At 40.4% G+C, this 18765-nt stretch overlaps 1 protein-coding gene across 1 annotated transcript in view; it reads right to left on the minus strand.

Moving 5' to 3' along the window:
• The window catches only part of smarca2 (SWI/SNF related BAF chromatin remodeling complex subunit ATPase 2), a 49867-nt gene that overhangs the window by 8365 nt on the left and 22737 nt on the right, over nucleotides 1-18765 (minus strand). The window contains exons 19-32 of the mRNA XM_076730152.1: nucleotides 18326-18568; nucleotides 17081-17194; nucleotides 15391-15495; nucleotides 14433-14519; nucleotides 13645-13691; nucleotides 12448-12614; nucleotides 10836-10999; nucleotides 9556-9783; nucleotides 9059-9136; nucleotides 8319-8537; nucleotides 6903-7126; nucleotides 1783-1888; nucleotides 1135-1236; nucleotides 690-816 (exon numbers count right to left, since the gene is read on the minus strand). Of these exons, the coding sequence (XP_076586267.1) occupies nucleotides 690-816; nucleotides 1135-1236; nucleotides 1783-1888; nucleotides 6903-7126; nucleotides 8319-8537; nucleotides 9059-9136; nucleotides 9556-9783; nucleotides 10836-10999; nucleotides 12448-12614; nucleotides 13645-13691; nucleotides 14433-14519; nucleotides 15391-15495; nucleotides 17081-17194; nucleotides 18326-18568 (2011 nt within the window). The remainder of the gene's footprint in view (nucleotides 1-689; nucleotides 817-1134; nucleotides 1237-1782; nucleotides 1889-6902; nucleotides 7127-8318; nucleotides 8538-9058; nucleotides 9137-9555; nucleotides 9784-10835; nucleotides 11000-12447; nucleotides 12615-13644; nucleotides 13692-14432; nucleotides 14520-15390; nucleotides 15496-17080; nucleotides 17195-18325; nucleotides 18569-18765) is intronic.

The raw sequence follows: 18765 nt of genomic DNA on the forward strand, positions 1-18765 counted from the left end.
TCATCCGCAAACAACCCATTGAGGTAGGAATGATTTTCAAATCATTGCACTCTGTTTTTATTTGTACTAAATAGTTTGAACTTCATTCATGACGCTCAAATTCTAAATCAAGGCTCACTGCAGGGCTTTGCAGAGTGCTGTGTGGGGAGAACCGGGCAGAGCAGGGAGACAGACATCGACAGACAGCTGCTGAGAGGTGGGGAGCTCTGGAGGGGAGAGCCGGGGGAAGACCAGAGCTTCTGGAGGAATAAACACCCAAAGTTACACCGGATTGTGCTCTGATCCTGCACTGTTAATTGGCGGAAGGAGAGGTCAGACTTTACTTTTAAACCTGTTCTGTAATTAGTCTCTCTTGTCGTTGAGTGCTTACTGGAGGAGGAATGTGCTTTACTTCATGAAAAGACAGAGAGGAGAGGGTGAAAAAAGAGACCAGGACACACACACACACACACACACACACACACACACAAAAAAAACCAAACCAGTTTTCTTTTGTAACATTTGACCATTCTGTGTCTTTACTTTTTTGATGTGGCGGATGAGTAAAACTTTCTACACTGTGTTTACGTTCAGGACAATGCCTGTGAATCATTTCAGCAGCACAAACCCACCGAACATCTGCTTACTAGCGTGTAGCTGTGAGGGTGTGGGAGAAACATTTGCATGCATGTCTAAGAACTGTGTCTCACCCTCGGTCTCTGACTCATCCTCGTCATCATCATCCTCATCGCTGTCATCTTCGCTCTCTTCGTCCTTGGCAATCTTCTGCCTGGCACTCTTAAACACAGACTGAAGGACAATGGAGTCTTCGTATATCTGTCGGGGGGGGCGTAACAGTGTGAATTATGTGTATTACTGACAATATGAGAGAAAAGAGCCTGCTGGACAAAAGGTGGATGCAGAAAAAAACCGACTGACTCTTCATAGTAGACATGCTGGAATCGGTGTTGTCTATCAACAATTCTTGGTCAATCGATTCAGCAGTGAATTATCTCAGCACTACTTGAGAGTGAAACGCCCAGACTTCTGCCTCTCTATTACACACAGGTTAAACACCACATGACTACACACAGAGGGGAAAAAAAGGACAGAGGAAGTTCGAGAGACTTCAGCTCCAGTGGAGGAGTTTCTGACCTGGGATCCTTCCAGGTTGAAGGTCTGGGCGTTGTGACAAAGCAGCATCACATCCTTCTCCAGGTCTCCCACACTCCTGTATTTATGGTTTCTCACACGATCCTGTTGATAGAAAAAGAAACACCAGCATGGAGCAACAGCTTGATTCACACTCTCGGGTTCTCAGAGGGCAAGTATGGTGTGATGTATGTGATTAGATTCTCGACTTATCAGTTGGTTCATAAAATGTCACAAAATAGTAAGAAACAAACACAACAAGTTGACATATTGAAATGGTTTTTTGAGTCCAACCCCCCAAAATATTGAGCTTCATTTCATAGACCAAGTCCAAACAAAATGGCAAACATTCCCATTTCTCAGCCATGTTTAAAAACCTTTCGCAGTTCTAAAGTTATCATTTCTTTAGCAGAACAGTTTTTGCTACCCCAGATGACGACACTGCATGCCAAAGATGTTGCTTAAATCTGCTGCAGAGGCCATATTGTTCTTTCAGTGTGTTAAATAGCACTTTGTGGATGTAAAACATCTGCGAAGTTACAAGGCCTAAAGGCCACGCCAAAGGGAGCTCTTTATTCTGCTCATTATCAACATCATCACCATCTTCATGCCTCATTCACTTTGACTGCTGAGTCATCAAAGCTAACTTGCCTTGATCTTCTTGAAGTCCACGGGTTTTCTGATTAGCTCATAATATTCTGGGAGCTCCTTCCTGGATGGTAACTGGACAAAGACTTCGCTTAGTTGTCTTCCTGACCTGGTAACACAGAATAATGTCACATCATTATTTGATTCGTATTCCACCCTGTTTACAAGCAGATCATTGCTTAAAACTACCTCTTGAATCCCAAGGAAAAAATAAAAAATAAATTATATATAATTAGCCTCTCATTCACACACACACACACCACGCCAGGAACTGCAAACCCTGTAATTACTAGGCCTTTCCAACTTCTCAGCCTTGGTCAACCATTAACTAAATACAGCAAAACAAGCAAAATATATGCCAAGTCAAACAATGAGAGAAAACTGTATATATAATATGTAATATTAAAGTGAATGGCAGACGATTGATGGATAGTGGTGTGCATTGCTGTCTGCCAGAGTGTCTTTATGATATGACCACTGGGGGCCCCAAAGGCATAAATTTTTAAACTCTACAGGCAGCGGCTTTTAACAACAAGAAGTCAATGAGACATCTGCAAAACGACTTAACAAGGTGGAGTTTCAAAATCTGCAGTATGCATCCTCAGCTATCATCTCTGAAACAGGGCCAATTTAAGCTAAACAATGAGACAGACAGACACACACATATATGTCTATATATGAAATATCATGTCATGTTTTCTGGGACTTTCTTGCTCTTATAACTGCAATTAGGCCTCTTGGAGTGTGCTATCTTAGATATGTTTTCAGAAATATGAACAATGCCAAACAATTAAAATAGTGTTTAGCCTTAGGGCCAGGCTGGCTGCTTCTAAGTTAGTTAGGTAAACAACAACCTGAACTGAATTGCAATATGGCAACAGGAGGGAAAGTAACATAACAAAGGAGCTCATACGTGTAGGATGCTGAATAAAATACAGAAACACAGAGCTGTAACAGGGTTGGTCTTACAATTATACAGCATATACAGTGTGGGTGTACTTGTTTTTTTCCACACATGGATGCACGACTGGAAAGACTCAATACATGAATACTTACATGAGATTTTAACTGTTCTGTGATAATCACAATGATACATTTCTGTATTTATCTTTAAAAAATGTAGTTTAAGTACAGACCACCACCTAAAGGTTGACTCTGCAGAGGAGTTCAGCCTCATTCGAAGGCTGCTGATCTCAGATGACTTGGATATTGTACAATTATCCCTGAAAGTGCTGTGAGCTTCGATCAACTGTGTAAACTGTGCTGAAACCACAAAGGTGGTATGCTGAAAATTGTACATCTCTGATGTATGAAATGTGATGTATCTAAGTCCAGTGTTATGGCAACAGGGACCTCTGGGAACAGACCCAATTGTTGATTTCCATGAAAGACACTGGAATGGATGGAAATATGATCACGAAGGCTTTGAACAAGGTTTTTTTTTTCTAATGGCTTGTGACAGCAGTGATTTCAAAACAATCTGTGAGTGACTTTCTCTTTTTGAAATCAGTGATCTCTGTTGCCTTGTTTATCAGCTACACAGTTACACCTTCATCTGGCTGATGGAGGAAAAAGAGCCTAGACTGCTGCAGTGAAGCAATATCATTTGTTCAATGGGGAAACAGCATTGCAGCTCAGGAATCTTTAAGTCCTGGAGTGGAAATTCCTAAATCTGTCTCAGTCTAGTCAAGTTGAGAGGAGGGCCTGAGCCATGACTGAGATGCTCTGGGATGAACAACCATCAACTGGGAGAGGAAAGAATTTGACTTCTGGAAAGGCAGGTAGCAGTTTCCTGGAAAAGCTCCGGCGTAGTACTCAGCCAGTGCATATCTGAGTTATGGGAACACAAATGCAAATGTTCTTTCATGCACGGGTGAATATTACAGAGACAGACACACGCATACTTAGGATTTTCCACGGACAAAAAAAACTAAAACTAAAAATACAGACACAGACGAACCGACCACACACACGCACACACAGCTGACTCTAACTCTCAGGACTGTTGGACTGAAAGAATATAAAGATGTTTATTACACTGCGCTGTTCCTAAGACATGACTTCATGTTTGCTCATTTTTACCCTGCTGACCAGGGAGAACTTTGGTACTTTCCATTGGATAATCAAATCGCACTCTGAAAAACAGAGATACTGTTTTGCTCTCAAAAGCACACAGTTTTTAGAGATCTACCATGACAAGGACAGATTAGGCCCTCGAGTGCCTTTTAATCTGCTGTAGAACTACAAAGTATCCTTCCAACAGTTTATGCTTCACATATGTTCCAATTTAACTGAAGTTTCTAGTTAGTTCATATACTGTTTAAGGTACACGAGAGTATACAGGAGACAACACTTCCATCATCAGTCCATCAGTGCAGGGACCCAATCAAGTGGCAGCAATAGGCAGTAATAGCGCCTCCTTCTGGATAGTCTCTATACTGCTGTTTATAAATGAATCTGACAGATTTTTGTGTTATGCTCTCAAGCACTGCAACCATTACTGTAGTGGCTGAGTCGAACTCAAAACATTTAGACTGACAGAAAGCCGAGACATTTGCCTTAATCACAGTCAGTGGTCTCTCCCTATGACAGATGAAGTAGTTTTTGATTGTGGAAGTTATTCAAGTCTCAAAACAGTGGTCTAGAATAGGTGACAAACATCAGGAACATTTGAAAGTTGAGGTACAACAAAAGGGATTAAAGCTGGCAGGCATTACTCCTTATCTTATGATTTAAATCATCAAACTTCATTATTTCTAGTATCATAATCAGCATAAATGTGTCATTCATTAAAAATCTAATGACATTGTGAAAGTGGGATTTCAGCCAGGAAACATAGCACCAAGCAGATCCCTCAATTTTTAGCGATACCTGATCAGCCCTTAATCAGTAAGCCACTAGGAAAGTAAACATTTGCTGGGAGAAAGTAGTTTTGGGGATATTGGAACTGGAGGGTTGGCAAACCAGTAAACGGTGGCAAACAAGATCTGTGTAACTGTTCTTGTTATTATTGCCTAGCACTTTTAAAGTTCAGGTTGTAAATGTGTAATTTATCATTATAGACTTCAAAGTGAATGTAGAGGTTTGATTCATGACGTTTCTGCTCAGCTTTCCTTCACTCCATTTTCTGAGTCTTACTAGCAATCAATTTAACTTGAGCAAGAGCAATGTCATCAATTAAATTTGATATTATAGAATAGAGGGTGTTCAGTAGATCACCGTGATTAGAAGCCGGGACAGTTTCAGATTTAATGGCTACCATAAAAAGTGTCCTGGCTTGTTAATGTTCCTCTGTTTTTACAGGTTGGGATCTAATGTTGATTTTTGTTGTAAAAAACAGATCAAAGAACATACATAAATAATGTGAAAGACGCACTCAGTGACATCTTGGGATGTTAACAGCCTCAGCAATAACTAGATTTGGAGTGTGTCCTCTATCATGGGTCGATTTTTTCACAGGTTGGATCAAACGTGTATGGCATTTCTGTCATGAACATTATCTCTGTGTACGTTATAGTCACCCAAAATGACTAGACAGTCAAATTCTCTGCAGGTAATTAAAAAAATATCAATAAAATCATCAAGGGAATGTGGTGAGTATTTCAGTGAGCTCTATCTGACTGTGTGTAGAATTTCATTCCATTTTAAACACCACATATTCAAAAGATGAAAACTCTACGAAAACTCTTCTTATAAAGAGGCTTATTTCTAAAAAAGGCACAAACACTCCCACCTTTTGTCCTGTCTCACCTCAGACTCAAACATGAAGTTTGTTGGGAAGCATGACATATAAGGATCACATTTCTAGTATTAGAGCTCAACCAAGTTTCTATTAAAAACATAAAATCAAACTTGTGGGAAGGTCTAAAATCATTCATTGAAAGTGATTTGCTACACAGGGACCTGATATTAAATAGGGTTTGTTGGAGCAGGGCCTGAGATACTTGGCTAACAGTGAGGTGCTGCTCGGGTTATGCCAGCTGATCTACTCCCACCTACAACTTGGATTCGTCCATTCACCTTCCCGGGGACTAAAGTGGGTGTTACTCCTCCTCTACATTGGCCATGTAGCAAAGGAAACATCGCCAGCAGTCATATTTTTAGTCGGTGTCTACACAGGATGTGTTCAGACACAGCACTGCTGTACCACTCCCACAGCCCAGTGCACAATCAAAGTATAGATGTATAGTACAGAAAGATGTTGAGGCTACTTGTGTCAAGCATTTTGAGCCTTTACCCTGCAGTTGGGTTGATTAATACCAACATGTGTCCGTTCTGTCAGATGGATAATTGAAGCACAGCTGATAGCTGTCATGTGTAGGCAAAGTGTCATTACACTCACTGTAACTGGAGATCCGCTGTCCTCTGGTGTCCTTCCACACCAGATGGTGAAGATGACGTCAGAAATCCACTGGTTTTTATGTTTATTAGGCACACCTAATGCAGACTAATACAACGGACAGCTGTACATCCTACCTCCATGAGGATTATAGTGTTCAGTTTTTGGTGAAAATGTTTTAGAGAGGATATGATTCAACCCTGTGGTCTATTTAGAAGGCAGTAGTTTGTGGTGCTGTTGAACTATATTGAGCTATAGAGAGGTGTTTCTAATATTTACACTACCCTCAGTGACATACAAATGGGTGGGTGGACAAAATAGTTTCAGGCCTCTGAATTGCCGCAGTTTTTTTGTTTTTTCCAAGCAATCTCAATATGTCTGGTGTGGTGCTCATTGACAGGTTTCTCCCCGGGTTGAAAATAAAGCTAATCAGAGCTCTGTACATGGGATTAAGAATGAAAACGTCGTCATCCTGTGCATGAGTCGGATAATAGCTGCATAAATGGAAATAGCTGGAGAAAAATCAGCTGCAAAGACGTGGATGAGAAAAAAAAACAACTCTTCCACTGCCTTAAAAACTGTGATGTGAAAACTGTGGTGCTCTTAGCAAGCGCTAACACAACTTCTGTGTTAACAAAAAGTTACACTGGGAAGGCGAAATGTCATTTGCTACTGATTGGCAAGTGCAAAAGAAAATAAAAGACCCCCTTTAACACCATGATGAAAATAATAATGCAGCGGTAGGTCAGTCTGATTTAACTCACATATAAATAAATCTCCTTACCCATCTCTGTAGTTGATGACCGTATCAATGATGGTGTTCATTTGCTTGGTGAGTTTGGGGGGGTTTGGGGAGAGTTTCTCAGCGGGTGGGCGCCCACGTCTCTTCTTGGCCTTCGACCCACCATCATCTCGGCTCGATGAGTCCTTGTCCTGACGTCTCTTTCGTTTGCGCTTTTTCAGTCGGATCTCCTCCTCCATCTCTTCCAGGTTTCCATCCTCAATGGCCTGGTGTTGAAAAGACCCAGCGCAAAGACAAAGTTAATTATCAATCACTTCAACTGGTCCACATATAATGTGGAATTGTAGGACCACTCTCAATAAATGTACAATTTTCACAAACCAGCTCCATCATCAGATATAAAATTTCCAAGGCAACACAACAATAAATGTCTTTGACGTTGGTAGCAGGTACTTTCACTGATTGCAGTATTTTTAGCTCCGGCTGTCGAGCACAACTTTCTCCAGCATTGCCTCCAGGTCTCTACATATTCTGCTTTTGAATTGAGCCTCACTGAGCTACAGATAGCATTTCCAACATACTGTCACTCCTGTCTCAAAGTTTCTTTCTGTTCTATTCTTGTTTCCCTGAAACACCTGAGCCGCAGTCAATAAAATGGATCTGCCAGGCCTGACATGTCCTTCCAGGGGAGTGTGTCACAGTATATTTGGTATGTGTGACTGGGTTCCAATAGCATCAGTCAGAACAAAACTTTGGCACTGAATCCAGCCATGATTAAGGCCTGGTCTGCCTGCGATTGATGGATGTCACTGATGTTTTAGGAATTAACTTTTCATTTTTGATGAAATTTTATATTTGTGACTTTAAGATGCCTTCAGTAGGAACAAATGGCATTGGGGCTGAGAACCACAGGCAGGGTAGGAAAACTGGAAAGTACTGAGAGACAGACTGCTGATTTTGGGCTTTAAATGGGATTGAAAGGAAGAAAAACAAACAGGCTACTTGTCGTAACTTCTCTTTGGAAGGAACATGAACCCTGATATATAACTTGTGAGCCTGATCATTTTGTTCAGACAAAAGAAATCAAACTGCAGGTTAATGGCAGTCTGAATATTCCAACAGGTGTGACGCACAGAGAGCTTTGAAATCTTAAATTACCCAAACTGAGTTCAAATCAAATCAAATCAGTCAGTATATTACACAAGATTGGTTCTAATTAACTGCAGTGGCGCCGAGTGAAGACTGAAAAAGAAACAAACTTTTTCAACAGTTCAAGATTGATGTTTTTTCTCTTTCATCATAATTACTGACAATAAGTAATAACGCTCTAGATTGCAATCGAATAAATGAATAAATAAACCATTGTGCTAACCAAATTCACAGTTTTAGAGTCACATTTATCATTTGCTCTTTAATTTCTCAGAAAAAGATTAAATGTCATAGTTTATTAGACTTTACCCGCAGCCACTGTTTTTCGGTCAGCGCGTCACTGTAGTCCACGTCCCGACGACAGCGTGATCCTCGGCCGAACATCTTCTCCTCCTCCTCTTCATACGTGAGGCGCTCCACCTCTGCATCATCTTTCATGATCCAAGAAGGCAACTCATCCTCCTCCATTAGACGAGGCTTACGCTTTGGGTTCCTGGCGTGCTCCCGCCGTCGGTCCATGTCCATCCGCTAGAAAAGCAGGAAAATCACGTCAGGTGAAACAGCAGATGGTGACATGGTTCCTGGTTCCTTTGTGTTATACACGTATACCCTACGGGTCTGTGTTTATGTTCTTTTGTTTTACTCTGTGATATATTTTCTTTGTTAGATGTGTGTTACTAAAAAGGAGACTACTGAGCCAAACTGACAAATCAGAGTTGTTGCAGTCTCAGTTGCTGCCATTGCCCCAGCGTGTAGTTACTTTGGCGGAGACATATCAGCTTTGGTGTAGGATCTTAAAACTATGCTGCAGCCCCTTAACACATAACTATAAATCCAGATTTAGATTCTGTAATACTACATGCACCACAAGCCCTTTTAGAAGTTACCAACTCGATGAAATGATGATGAAATTGATGTTCTTGACGTGATGGACACCCAACAAGTATTTTGGAGGTGGATATTACAGAACCAGCTGTCAGCTGTAACATCTCTTCATATATGCAATTTAAATGTCAATTAGATCTCACAAAAACATGTGCTTTTCTTACCATGAAGAGCTCAAATTCATCTTCATTGCGGGCTATCATCTGGTTAAGAGTTTCATCATCAGGTACTTCATCTTCTTCCTGGAGTTACATTTGGAAAAACATCAAAGTCTCCTGAAGACATTTGAGACTCAGTTTCAACTTTTTCAGCAAAACAGAAGTCACACGCACTCAGTTCAAAACAAATCAGTCAAGTATGGCATACAGATTTTATCAAATACCAATTAAACAGCTGAGATTGCATTACAAAACCGTGCAATATTATAAGTAAAGGATGATGAACTGGCTGATCAGATCTCAGGAGCTCTCTCTGCACCTGCAGTAATTCAATCAAATCGCAGCATCAATAATTTAAACTAGAAGGATGAAAATGTATTTAGGGCCTCCTACATTCATTATATAAAAATGCCTGATCAAGAACAAATACTTCATCTTAGTCCTGACATGCTTTTACTTCTAAGATAAATGATAAAATCTACAAAATGAAACTCAGGCCTTACCTCATTCTGCTCCTCATGCTCTAAAATGGCCTGGAGGAAAGCACGGCGCTCGTGGCTTGAGGACTTCTGGTCGAACATGCCTGCCTGGATGACCTTCTGATCCACGTTGAGTTTGTATTTGGCAGCTGCCAGGATTTTTTCCTCAACGCTGTTGACGGTGCAGAGACGAAGCACACGCACCTCATTCTGCTGACCAATTCGGTGAGCCCGGTCCTGAGCCTGGAGGTCCTGGAATCAGTGGATGAGAGAAATACCATATCATTTCAGTTTCTTTATCATAAAAGAGGAAACTAATTAAGACATTTCTACAGCCAATGGCAGAAAAATTGTCTATTGTGGATATGTCAGCAAGGGCAAGAACTGTCTGAAGATGTATTCAAAACTCACAATTTTGCAATACTTTCTCAATTAGTAAATAAAAAAACAAAATCAAATTCTGTATCTGTTGACCATTAGAGGAAGTACTGAGTCTGTAGTTTGTGTTCCTGATCCTAAAACATCACAAAAGACAAGCAAAACAAAGCACTTTAACAGTACACTACTGTGAATCTGTCTGGTTATACTCTCTCTATATATATATATGAAGAAGATCTCAGCTGAAAAGGTGCCATGGGCACTTTTGTCTTTGTATTGCATAGATGTGGTTTGGCTCATTTGTGGAAAAATAAAAGGTGAAAACAAAAACTAAAACAAAACCATCAAGTCATTCAGATGCTGTTTCTCTGCCAATTCAATATGTTCACTCAACTTAACAGCCAATGCTAAAAGGCTGTCTGAAGGCAACGGTGCTGAACACATTACAAAGACTAAAAGTGATGATCAGTCACAGGCACTCAACAAACACTCAGAGGCACCTGATGAGACGGCCAACTATCAGCTTGCCTTTAGCTGCTACTTTCATGTGGATTCTAGTTGCCAGTAATGAGCCAATAAATTTTATGATATTCACTCAGCCTGTTGCAAATTACCATCAGGGGCCCAAAGTGTTGCATGGCTGCCATTTTTCTATTTAGTGGGATATTAAAAAAGACTAAAAATGTAAATTCACTCAGCCACAGTTCATCTAATTTACATTAAGTGCTGCTGTACTGTGCTGTAATGTATGATATGTTGTGTGTGATCACAGTGACCTTTCACGACCAAAATCTGATCAGTTCATCCTCGAGTTTGTTGAGGAAAGTCCCTTGAGGCGTTCCTGAGATATTGCGTTTATGAGAATGGGATGTACATAGGGACAACGGAAAACATAACATAGATCTAAAGCTGACTGATGGACGTACCTGGTGTGGGTTCCAGTCACTGTCAAAGATGACGACCGTGTCGGCAGCCTGCAGGTTGAGGCCGAGGCCACCGGCTCTGGTACTCAGCAGGAAGATGAAGTACTGAGATCCTTCCTCATTAAATTTTTTCAGCAGTGTTGCTCGGTCTTCAGACTTGGTGGTTCCTGAAACACCAATCATGATCATTTTGAAATGTCTGCCACGTTAACTTTGATAAAATCTGCCTGAACTTCTGATCCAAAGCGTATTGTTGTCAGGAAGGTAAAAATGTCGCCTGTATACTGCGCCTCATCTCTTACCAATTAAACTTTTAAGAAAAGTGTCTGAAAAGGGCACGTGGTGACTCTAATTAAGCAGAGTTCAAACATGATAAAACTCCAATGTCCAACAACCAAATTATGCCATCGAAGGAGGTTCACAGTGCACAGCTGCATATCTGAGACAAGTCTCTTAATTCAGTTTGTGCTGCCTGGATAAATGTTGCTTATCGAAATGATGTGTTGATTCCTTTCATTAATTTCCTTCTTTGGTTGGAGACCAAAATACTAATTTTATGAATGAAATAATTAAAACTTTTCACCTCAAAGACTTTCACTCTGAAAATCTAGAATTACTTCCCAAAAAACACAAAACACACAAGACTGAGTTACTGCCAAGGGGTGTGAGGCGAGAGAAGCAGTAATCAAGCCAAATGTCTTTGATACAGGACCAGCTTGCTTAAAACGTTGCAAATTTTACCCAAAAAGAGCCCAAAAATAGCTGTGAAAATCGATAACGTCTGCTCAGTGAACTGGGATCTCTGTAGACCACCTAGTAGTTAACAGGATTGCCTTTTATTTGAGATGGCATCATGCTGAATGGATGTGATGGGAATTCTCTGACACGTCAGTGCGACAGATTATTATTCTTTTAGCCTGACAAATCTGAGTCAACACAAATCAGAAACAAGAAATAGATCTTGTTAATACTCCAAATACAAAAAGGGATAAAGGGATTATTACAAGATCTTAAAATCTGATTTAATATGAGATTATGATCATGTGTCTTGTTGGAGGGACTGGTTGGAAAAAATGTTGCATTTCTTGTCTTACACAGTGTTGCTCTGCAGGGGACACAGGAGGGGTTGTGTGTTGATGTATTATGGTAGCAATACTCTGAGTGTAACACACCACATGAACACTCAGGAGGTGTTTTCCCTCACAGATGACCTTTGGCTGAGTATAGACAGCAGCTTGCAGAGAGCACTTTGGCCAGTCAAGAGTCATGTTTAAATTAGGCCTGTTCTGAATTTACTCTGGGCTTTGACATTAGTTAGCAACAGCTGATATGATCTGCTGCTGCCAACGTTTGTCATTTTAACTGGTGAATCTGAATAGCAAAGCTGGCTAAATATAAACTGCTTCCTGAATATGTTGTTCTGTTCTTTGCTAATAAGACAGGAGAAACTAACAGGTTTGTTACTGTTGGAGTTCAGTAAATCTGTGTAACATTAACTCAAATGTCAGAGCACATTAAACTGCACCCAAACAATTCTCCACATTTCAACTCTACTTTTCTCCAATAGATCTGATTAGCACAGAATTTGGAAAGATAAGTAGATGTGTGATCTTACCATCAAGACGTAGATACTGAAAGTTGCGGAAGCTGAAGTAGTCTTCCATGATTGTCATGAGTGACGTCATTTGGCAGAACAGCAGGGCTCTGTGGTTGGTGGCCTGTAGCTTTGGCAGGATGCGATCAAGGAGCTCAAACTTCCCAGAAGCTCGATACAGATCATGCCTGGGTGGAGATAATCAGGTGAAACATGTAACATAGGTCACCATTACCCATATAATTATTTAAGTCTCTGCAGCATCTAGTTTGACAGCCATGGATGGTCTAAATTGGCCAATAACGCCCTGATGCTATGTTGTCACTCCAGCAGAGGCAGAATTACCCACCAACGACACATTGTTTGGAGCGACGAGTGTAACCTCTGTATTCTCTCCATAACAAGCTAGCAGCTCTGAGGGCTGTACTTTAACATTCAGTTAAAAAAGCTTAGCAAAACTCATGTTGTAAAAAACAGAGCTATCCTCTTTTTTCAGTGTACGCATTCTTCTTCCATGTCAAACCCTGGCACCAGCATTACCCATGATGCATTTCCACGTCCAACAGTTTGCTCAAAGACCACACAGCTCATTTATTTTAAATTAGTCCTTTTCAGCGCGTTACAATGAACAACCAGCCTCACAGATACCGCCCTCTGTGCTGACAACCATTTGCACTGTCAGTAACATTTAATGCCACCGACTTCAAGCTCGAGGCCTGTGACCCTCTTAAAGTCAGTGACACTGATCCTGTAGGTGGATGGATGAATGTTTAGGAATTATTACTAGAAACTTCCATCACTTCTAAATAATCTGACTTGTAAAGCATTTCAGTAAGATTTATTTTACAAAATGTTAGTTTTTACATTTTTTCTTTTTACATTTTCCTCCACAATATTAATTTTCACAATCTAATGTACGGATTTTTTTTTTTTTTTTTTTTTTTTTAACAACTGAAATCTAAAACTAAAACAATCTCTCTCGGACAAATGTTTCAGCAATTTAATCCATTACACAGATTTTTGTGTAGCATAATTTCATTCTTTTTTCTTTTCTAACACATCACAGAATACTGATCCTGTATCAGCCAATCAAGTACCAGCATGGCAAAAATCACCATTCTGTCACTTTGCGTGCTATTCTAGCTTCGGATACTGGAAATACAATAACATGAGGTGTGTCACTGTGAAGGACACAAGATCTTTTTTTGTCCAACTTACCCACTGATGATGCCGTTTGGATAACCCAAGTGCTCAGCAAAGGATTCCTATAACAGAGAACATGTACTGGCTTGAACAAGCAGCCACAATCAAACCAACTCCTTTATTAAAATTAGGCTGCCCTGTGGATAGATGTTCAAACAAGTCTGTATATATGTTCACACAGTTTTCTCATGCGGGACTTGTTTTAGTGTTATAGGCAAGTGTAAATCCACTTTGACGTCACTCATTGGTTAGTGGACTGCCGTTTTAAAGTTTGGCATTAGGGCCGTCGCCATCTTTTTGGAGCCAGAAGTGACCATATATGGATGAGAGCATGGAGCTGTGGAGGATAAGCATTGCTACGCCTCTATCCTGATTGGATCTGAGAACCTGATGACATGCTTTGGTAACAATTTGTCAATCACAAGGCAGCCTCGCCCAAAAGCATACCCTGCTTTATCATCTATTTTAGTCGAAACAGTCTAAAGTCTGCAATCATGACTTCAGATCAACACTTGAAAATAGCAACTGAGACCATCAACTCAATAAAACTGTTTACTGAGGTCATAAATCAAAGGAGCTTATTGTGTCATTACCTTCATTCAGTTTAAGAATGTTTAAGAAAATTTGGACTAAATAATACCAAAAATAACCTCTGATATTATATAAGCATTCAAAGGGACATACAGTATAGTAAGTAAATGAAACCAACATGCACAAGTGTAAATCAGTGTCACGTTTTCCAGTGTCAGTATTCACATGCTTTTAACTGTCAGTGTCAGCCATCTTGGGCTAGCAGCACTCACCTCAATGTGCTGGAACATGTATGGATGGTTGCAGATCTTCTTCAACTGCATGATGGTGTTCATCAGGGCCTTTGCTCCTCCTTTGCCCTGCAGGGAATTATAACATAGATAAACACAACACAACGTGCATCATATATCACCAACAATTTTCAAAATGTAATGCAGTAATGTTTATGCAGAGCACATTTGAAATTACGATTTACCTTTATCTAGATAAGTACATTTCTACAGTACAGTATAATGGACAATACTTAAACTTGAGTAAAATGTCTTTAAAGTAACAGTACTTTTACTTGAGTGCAACATTCTATACTCTTTCAATCTCTGTCTAAAGGTGATCTCAAAAGGACAAGAATCACTGCCTTCAAGTAACTACAGACCAATCTCAAAACTATTTTCTCTAAGGTTCATGAGAAAGCAATTTCATCCCAAATGATATCTTCTCTGAATAATAATAGTGTTTACAACAGTTTCAGTCTGTTTTTAGAGCCATTCATAGTACCAGAACAGCTCTTATTAACATTACAAATGACCCACTGCAAACTGCAGACAGAGACAACTTTTGTACCAAACTTTGCAACATTGTTAAGAAAAGTGCTGTATAAATAAAGTTTAAAGTCTTGTCAGGTATTGCAGGTTTGACCTTAATAGCTTTTGAGTCTGCATTCCCAGCTGGTTTGTCTAACCGTCTCCTGCGCTCAAAACTAAACTGAAGCTAAAAGCCAAGATGAAGTCTCGGAAGTCTCTTTATCTTTAGCAAACACAATACCTTTTACCATTTAACAGCACCCTTTTCAAAGCAAAAGCACAAGGCAAATGCAACTCTTACTATACAGCAAAAGTCAGGGACCTTCTGATGTCCAACAGCAGGAGTACAACTCAGTCTGTCAGCATGACACACACTGATACAGCAAAGTGCAGACATACTGTGAAGCCACAGGGGTCTGAGTATATTTACCTTCTTGTCTTTCTCTGAGCCATCAGTGAGGAGGATGCCTTTCTGCATGTGACGGTACAGAACCTTCTGTATAGCAGACATGTCACATTTGACGACATACTCCACCTGCGTGAATGAGAGTAAAGGCAATGTATGGGTGAAGCAGTTTCTGTCTTTTCAGTGGCGAAGCTGAGCTGACACCACCTGATCACAGTGCCCTCTTCAAAACATGAGAAAAAAGTCTCAGTTCATGACAGAGAAAAAAAAGAGAAAGAGAGAGGAAGGAAAGAAAGGCTTTACATAAAACACACACGGAGAACAAAAGGTGAGGTTCAGTCTATGCAACCCATTTCTTTCATTAACTTCCAGTTTAATAGAAGACTGTTTTGTTTTCTTCAATCCGGGCCCTGTTACCCACTTGTGATCAAGTTTGGAAATTGAGTGTTTTCTCCAAACACTGTAACGTTTTTACGTTTCCTGAAGCAGCACTTCAGACTGTTAAGAACTTCTTAACGTTGGCTGCCCGTGGTGGTTAAGATAAAGCTGTATACGCGTCTATTCTTGCATATTCTCTGCATATTTAACGGTAAGCCATGTTATATGTTTAAAACACATCGCAAAGAAATGTTTTATATTTGGAACTCTTCAGTATGAACATGAAGCTTAATGTGCATTAAATAGTCTCCAGCCCTTTATAGTTCATGCTGCTGGGGCAAAGTCAGTTTAAGTAAGTAAACTTTGATCCACTTCAACGGCTGCTAAAGGCAGATGTTAATCTTAGGTTCGTGTTGAATCTAAAATGTATTATTGGAGGAGCGCGAGACGAGGATGGTGTCGACAGAAACTGCCAGAACAATTTCTGAATTAAATTGCATTTGTTTAGTTTCACTTTCTAAGGTAAATATAATTACTCATTTTACATCAAATGCCACTTGGCAAAGAACACCGGCATTCATGATCAAAGTACAGGCTTCAAAACAAAAACTTGACTAAAACAAGTAGTTTTTAAAGCTTCTCAAAATGCTCCCTCCTCCGACAAGTAAGTAGGAGTCGCTCATTAATCAAAGATAATCTCTGACAGCGTCTTCGGTACAATGTTGTTGGGACACTTCACACTTGAGAAAATATGTAAGATGGATTATAGGATCATCTTAGCCTGGAGATGCTTTTGGGAAACAGGACCCTGGAGGGTCACATTGTTCTCATTCATTCAAGTAGGATGATGTCTGGCTCTGCATCACCCTGATGGGATGATACTGCTTCCATAAATATTTTTATTTCAGTTTATTCCCGACAAATAAGACTACAATCTGGAGTTGCTAACAGTTGGCTTGTTAAATTAAATTGTACCCAATCCACAGAGAAGCTTGATCCTTATGAGGAAGGGGTGCACATAATTTTTCAGGCAACTGCACATCTCTGTCTTAGTGGCTTCATCAGAGTTATTAATTGATGCTTACAGTGGCTCATTTCAGCAGCTATAAGGCAAGAGCCAATAAAAACTAAAAAACTAATGCAGTGCTAATTTCTAGGTTGTCAAAGACTCCACCAATACACCTAAACCCATGCTGTTATGAAAACACAATCTGCAATTATTGGCCATACAACTGGGGAATTACTTTTGGTAATGGTGGCTGCATTGTAAGCAATATAGGAAATACAGTCCTGCTACAAATCAAATTGAAGCAGAAACATCTAGTTTCAATCTCACCTTCTCTGGCAGCTGAGACTCCACCTCTTTCTTCAGTCTGCGCAGCAGGAAGGGGCGGAGCACCTTATGCAAACGCCGAATGATCAGGATGGTTTCCTCCTCATTTAGATCAACCTAAATAAGTCAGAAAGTAAATGTGATAATACATCGCACAATGTTTTGTTGCTGTATGCACATTAGACAACAGGATTCAGCACTACAGTGACAAGACAGTGACCTGCTGATGTGTCCTGGAAACTGCAGTATACTGGTATATAAAAATAACAACACTGTGTGACTGTGCCTGCTTGCCTGAGGGTTGATTTTGATTGGTACTTCTGTTGTGTTTTTGTTGCATTTACCATTTACTATTTGTTGTGGCCAGTGCAGAGCCAAACTGTCACATTAAAGGTACCCTGTGGAGTTTCTGACCACTGGGAGCAATAAGGACCAATGAGCAATGCTTTTATGAGTGAGTCCCTGTTTTTGTATTGTGCACACGCACAGAGTACAAAGGATGTGCAGGTGGCACAATATACGGTCCCGCCGCTGCTTTAAGACTATTACATTCATGCTTTGAATGTTAAGGGTGATCCTGTGCAAAGAAGTGCAGCAACTCTCCAGTAAAGACAGTGAAAAAGAAGGCAGCAAGCTAGTGAGCATAGATGTAAACACTGCACAATTTAAAATATTTAAAGAATCGGCTTTGTGAATTCGTAAAGGTGTTCCCACAGTATCGCAGAGACACAGCTTTTGCACACACCTGCCCAATTACTGTATATATGGTGTGTTGTGACTGCCTGTGGGGGTGCACTGAAAGTTCAAATTTGTTGAACTTTGACCTGAGCTATGCTGACCTTTGTGGGTGCAGCCGATTGCTGTGGACTACTTCTTGAATTGTACGGTAAATAACTGGTTTGTCTCTGAAACGTAGCTGCTACTAGTTTAGCACAGGGTTGATAAATACTGCACTGACCAACATGTAGCACAAGACCTGGATTTTCTGCTGTAATGAGAACTCACCTCATGACCTCAAGGATGTACACACAATGTTTATTGGTGAGTAACACTGAATGCAACTCTGCAGGGCCCCTTTCATATGATTCAAATGTCCAAAATGAAATGGAGCAGCTCTGTTCCCTTGTAGCCCCGCATACACAACCGTGACACTAACTTCCCTGAGGGCAGAATATTTCCTGAGTGTTACAAGTGTGTATAAAGCAAACCTTATACCTTCAAATTAACTATATAAAATCTGAAACTTACCCTCTCTCCTGTCATGGCGAACGGGGCGTTGAACCACTGCTCGAAGGTGCTGCAGCTCTTGAAGATGGTGGGCAGGAGGAAGTTGAGCAGGGCCCACAGCTCAGGCAGCTTGTTCTGCAGTGGTGTACCTGTGAGAAGGAGGCGGCGGGGAGCCACATAGTGGGTGTTCAACACCTGGGTCAGCTTACAGTGGTGGTTCTTCATGCGGTGACCCTCGTCCACAATCATATACTTCCAACGAATCTGTATGAGGAAGGAGACCAATTAGACCCTTTGAAATAACGAAAAGCACAGACACCTTGACTGCTGAAAAGAACATTTTGATTTTACTACTCTGACCACCCTCAGAGTGCACAACACTACTGCATACAAATGACAAGTTTCTTATTCCCTCTCTTATTTTTATGCATGTTATAGTTCTTTTTTGCACACATTTTAAA

Source organism: Chaetodon auriga, chromosome 5 (genome assembly GCF_051107435.1).
Source record: "Chaetodon auriga isolate fChaAug3 chromosome 5, fChaAug3.hap1, whole genome shotgun sequence".
NCBI classification, from domain to species: domain Eukaryota; kingdom Metazoa; phylum Chordata; class Actinopteri; order Chaetodontiformes; family Chaetodontidae; genus Chaetodon; species Chaetodon auriga.